This window comes from Trachymyrmex cornetzi, unplaced genomic scaffold (assembly GCF_001594075.2).
Source record: "Trachymyrmex cornetzi isolate Tcor2-1 unplaced genomic scaffold, Tcor1.1 scaffold229, whole genome shotgun sequence".
In the NCBI taxonomy this organism is placed as follows: domain Eukaryota; kingdom Metazoa; phylum Arthropoda; class Insecta; order Hymenoptera; family Formicidae; genus Trachymyrmex; species Trachymyrmex cornetzi.
In genome coordinates this window covers 56,904-62,310 of record NW_017296945.1, presented here as the reverse complement: position 1 = coordinate 62,310, position 5,407 = coordinate 56,904, and the positions used below count along the sequence as shown (strand labels likewise).

Below are 5,407 nucleotides of genomic sequence, written 5' to 3'. Positions count from 1 at the left end.
TAGCTTCACAACAAAAAAAAAATTAATAAAAAATATCAATGTATGCTCATTTGATCGCATTTTTAAAAACGTACCAATAGATGGCCCACCCTGTAAAAACGTACCAATAGATGGCCCACCCTGTATATATAAAATTCTGGAAAATCTATATAGAAACAAAAAAATGATTATATAAAGAATTATAAGAATTTTTTTTAGAAAATCAGAGACGTAACTACGTTTTCGAGAAGTGTGTGTTACGAATTAATTTTTAGAAAGATGTAAAATTTACCACGCAGCTTCCGGAGGAACCGTCAATCTGACCAGCGCAGAGGTGGCCTTTTCTAATGGGTACCGAGGTACCATAGGCCTGCAGGCACTCCTCCAGATTTAGAAGCGGGACACTGGCCTCCAAAAGAGCAGTGGAGAGTGAAGGCGAGGGACCATATCGGCCCCAGCCGGAGGTCACGCATTGTCCTTCACTGAGATCCTGTCCGGGACTAGGAAGGCAGATAGTACGGACGACCTTGGACAAAGGCGCCGGCCTGGCGAGTTTCATCAAGGCTGTAATAGCAAGATTTCTTTCAGGACTCTAGAAACTCATGACTCGCAAGATTTCTCCAATTTCAGAATTTATTTAGGTAATAAGAAAAACAGGTAGATTTAGTGAAAGACTTGATTTAAATTGAATAAAATTTAGGTTGATAAAACTGGGTTTTGTTGAATGGCCTTCAAACTATCGGCATTCCAGAGATACAAGGACTCACCTATGTCGTGCACGTAATTATTGAATCTCTCATGGAGGATCACTTTCTCGACGGGCAAGCGTGCGGATCCGCGTCCTCCTGAGTCCAATTCCCATTCGCCGACCACCGCCGTCCATAGCGCACCGATGGGTAAATTGAACAGTTCGCTGAAGTAAATATCCACTTGAGAATATGAAGCATAAGGTAAATACTCGAAAAAATACAGTATAAACTCAGAAAATCTGCTTAAATATGAATTATAAGTATCCATTTAATAATTTGGAGTTAAGAATATGTTGAATTAATGAAAGTTTAATGAGAGAGAAGAAGAATATCAATTTCTAAGTTTAAATTTACAAAGCAATAAAGAGTAATAGAAGAGTAATAGAGTCAATTATAAGTAAAAAAACTAAGAAAACTTTCTTGAAGAATTCCCATAAAACAAGACCAAAATCATATAACACAAGGCATCTTAATTCATAATATTAGGACATATGATGAGTCCTGGTGACTCTGAGATTTTTCCTGGTTTTTAAATAGTAATAATTTGGAATATAATTTTTAAGTTTCACAATCTTATTTTTCACAGTTTTGAACTTGTAACATAAAATGAAAGTAAATACTTTAGTGAATCTCAAGAATCTATATATTCTTTTAGCATCGAAAAATATGGGTATATATTCTGTTATGGGTTAGTCCATCAATGTAAGATTAACTTTAATCTTGGTTTAACTTACTGTTAATCTTTTTCTAACTCTTAGAATTAGAAGAGAAAACTAAATTCAAGACTGAAGTCAGTCTTACATTGCTGGAAACAGGCCTTAAGAGAGATTTTGTATTATCTGTGTGGATCGTATAAGAATTTAAAGTTTTAGTAAAATTAAAATTGGAACAAAGTAACTTTTCAGCTAAAGCATTCTGTAAAAACAGCGAACTCACTTGTGAATGCAGTGGGCGGCGGTTATCACCCATTTAGGATCAATCAGCACTCCGCCGCACCAATGACCGATAAAGCCCAGTTTCGGATGCAATAACTGAAGGGACACCTGCCAAGGCCATGCGCCCCTTCGGCTCGGTTTGCCGTTGAAGATGCGGCCGGTGGTGGTTGTGATCGTTGACAACGAGACGCCGTTTTTCGGCTGGACCTTCGGCAAGACAATCGATCGCGGCTGCCTCTGTGATGCTGCTGGACATCCGCACTCTGTTATCCGAAGCCGCTTGTATTTGTTTAATGCTTCCATCATTAGTAGCGAGATACGAACTTGCAATTAGTATAAATATGGCACCAGGAATATTCGGGAAAATTTAATGGTGAATTCAGTCATTCGCACTACACAATGCACGCATTAAAAACTACTCCTCTAAGGAATACACAAAAGTCAACCAAAATTAAAATGACTTTATTTTGATTCTTAACATCAATAAACAGTTAAATTAACTTTCATAAAATAAAGTCATTTTAACTTTCTTTTGATTTTGTGTGTTCCTTGGATTTATATAATTAAAGTATCTAAATATTATTATAATATTATCAACTTTGACAATGAAATAATAGAGGTGTATTCGGTTAAATAACGTGACAGATAATTATTGGATATTTAATCGTTAAAAATTTTATTTGTTAGAATGCCAAGACTCTTTACACTATCATCATGTTTGAGATTCTTCAAGTAACATATTTTAATGTCCCAACGAAATTATTTTCAGATCTATATCTAGCTGAATTTTTAGATACAAAAACAAAATCGTTTTCGTGTAACGTTACGTTTAACTTTGATAATTTCATGTTTAGTAGTTTTTCAGTAATGCGAATGACCGAGTTTGCTAAAAAGGTGCAGTAAGACTCAAGATGTGTTAAAAACTTTGAAATATCTAGAATTTATAAGTAATCGGTAGATAAGAGTGAAGTACACGTAATAATTATAATAAGATATTGCAAAGATATTTTAGAATTATTAGGATTTCCACGAGTATTTTTTGTGAAATGTATTTAGTATTTTTTTTAATTATGTGAATGCAACAAAATACTCAATACACGCAAATCATCCAAAGTTATCGAGAAGTATAAGGAGGATCTAAAATCTAAGCGTATAATATTTCAAAAATAAAGATTCCAAATCAAAATATAAGTGTTGAAAATTTGTAAAAACTAAAATACCGTTTACAATCTGGAATATATAAAATGGTAAAAATATAAGATTAATCGAGAAATTAAAGAATAAACATACATTTAAAAAATTGCAAATTACATGCTTTAAAGATTACAATAATCTTAATCTTAATTAAAAGCTTTAAGATATTTTTGTTTTTAAGCTGAAGAAAAAAAGAAATGTTTTATAAAGAGAATCTTACCAAATAAAAAAAGTATACCAAATAAACAAAAACATTTAAAAGTGCACGCATCATTAAATAAAGAATTATGCTCAAAAATGGATATCGAATCGATGTAATTATTCAAGTATTATCAAGACAAATTTAAAAATCTTGAAAAAATAACGCTTTTGAAGATATTAAGTATGTTTAATTAATAGAGTTTTCTTTTATTTCTCTGTGACGTTACTATTACACGGAAGAAAAGAAACATTCCTGGTAAAATTTTAAGGAAAATTGCAACGTCGAGGAATTACTTACTAAAATGATCTTCCCGGATGATTCTTATCATGGCACACTGGGCCTCTGCGAGAATGATCACCAGCAGGACGAGCAAATCACCACGAATACGATACATTACCAGCGAAATCAAGAATATCCGCGCTGGATCACCACACCGATCACTATGATCTATGGATCTGCATAGCCTGACTGGCCTCGACAACGCCGATCGATCCTCGAGTAGGATTAGCGCGTCGCGAAGAGCGGATCCTTCGGTACGAAGCGATCTCGAAGAAAGTGATCGTTGAATAGTGCGGGAGAGGGGAAAAGCGAGTGATGCGGTCTAGCAGATGTTGAGGAACACGAGAAGCGTTTAAGATCATAATTTATGGAATGGAATCTCGACGCCGATTTTAATTATAATGAAGATTCTTCAATCTTAAAAACGCCCCTTTCAAAATAAATGTGAAAAAGAGTGATAGATTTTTCATTCATGAATTTAAATGTTTCAAAAATAGATATTATGATTAATGTCTTTATTTATAATACAAATGAAAATTTATTTAAATATACATATATTAAATTTTAGTCTTTAAAATTACTTAAAAATTCACTTTTTTTAACAACTTCCTTTATCGACTTTGTATTTTTTATTTTTTAATTTAAAATGTGCCTGAAGGTTAATTGTTTATTCTTAGATACTCCGAATCTGATGGGATTCAATGAAATCTTTATGTTTTAAATGTTTTTTTGAGATTTTTAATTGATTCTTCTATATCAATTGGCATTATGATGAAAATAAACGGACAAATGAGATTTTCCTTTCATTTCAGTGGCTAGAATGGAAATTGACCGAAAGAAATCTTATTTATAATCCATCGAGAACTGCGATAAAAGAAATTAGCGAATCGAATCGATTAAAAAGGAAGAAGATGAGAAACTTTCTCTCACTGTAAGATAAAGCTTAATCACAGGATTATTCGAGTTCGGAGGGCTTTTTTCCCTGGTAAAAAAATTCGACACCGATGCATGGAAAATTATGCGAATAGTTGGGCATATTGCTAATTAGCGTTCAGATAGTTCGAGGAAAGAAACCGAGGGAATCGAGGCACAATTCAAGAGTCTCTCTTCTTCTCTCTCGTTCACACACTCAAACGAGGCGACAACTTTCGAGAGCGAATCACTCTACTAGTACGAGCTGAGAGAAACGCGGTCGATATAATGATATAATCGCTAAGACGATAATCCACTGTTCTGGTTTGTGTTGTCTCGATTGCAGGATATCGCGTTTACAGAGAATCTATAAACATGCAACTAAAGATTTCTAATAACGTTCGAATTATATTCGAAAGATAATTCAGTTTTGTACAGGAATCTGAATATGAATATCTAGAGACAGCACAATTGATCCATTTTAAAAGTATTCATCTTAAGTTCTTTACGAATTGATGTAATTTGTTTTGAAATAAACTCAAAAATAATTCAAAAATTTAATTATCTCACAATAATCAGTTGATGTATACAAATCAACGGTAGAAATCTTCCAATATTTCTGAAGAATTTTTGTTTAAAGGATGTTGTTATAGAAATGAATAAAATATGCAGCTGGCTCAAATGCATTTCGCTGTGCGCGAAATTATGATAGAATGAGAAAGTAAAACCGCATTTGCAGTTGTTAGAAAGATCTTATAGAAAGAAAAAAATTATAAGATAATACGTCATCGTTGTTTTCGATTGTGTACATATGTTTCTCACGTTTCTCACGATGCATCGAAATTAAATATAACAATAAATTTGCAGAGCGAAATGGATAATATGTTTTACAAATTATACTTATATGTTTATCGAATAAAAAACTCTGGAAAAGATATAAACTTTCTTAGCGTTTTGAAAAATGTTTCGATTCGTATAAAAAATTTGAAAAATTTTCCACAAATCACAAAAATTCTAAAAAATTATATTAAATATTTTCTTATTAATTCTAAAAAAAAATTGTCGTAGAATGAGGGAGAAAGGTTAAAAAAAGATTTAAATAAAAAAATTTTTTTAAATAAACTTGTATATAATAATGTAAATTTAAATATTATCTC

General features: G+C 32.4%; 1 protein-coding gene across 1 annotated transcript in view; it reads right to left on the bottom strand.

The window, feature by feature from the left end:
• Window positions 1-3,636, bottom strand: part of LOC108760604 (chymotrypsin-like elastase family member 2A) — a 4,893-nt gene extending 1,257 nt beyond the window's left edge. Inside the window, exons 1-4 of the mRNA XM_018506646.1 lie at window positions 3,357-3,636; window positions 1,665-1,908; window positions 747-892; window positions 272-543 (exon numbers count right to left, since the gene is read on the bottom strand). Coding sequence (XP_018362148.1) covers window positions 272-543; window positions 747-892; window positions 1,665-1,908; window positions 3,357-3,453 — 759 coding nt within the window. The 5' untranslated portion in view covers window positions 3,454-3,636. The remainder of the gene's footprint in view (window positions 1-271; window positions 544-746; window positions 893-1,664; window positions 1,909-3,356) is intronic.
• Between the last annotated feature and the right edge of the window lie 1,771 nt (window positions 3,637-5,407).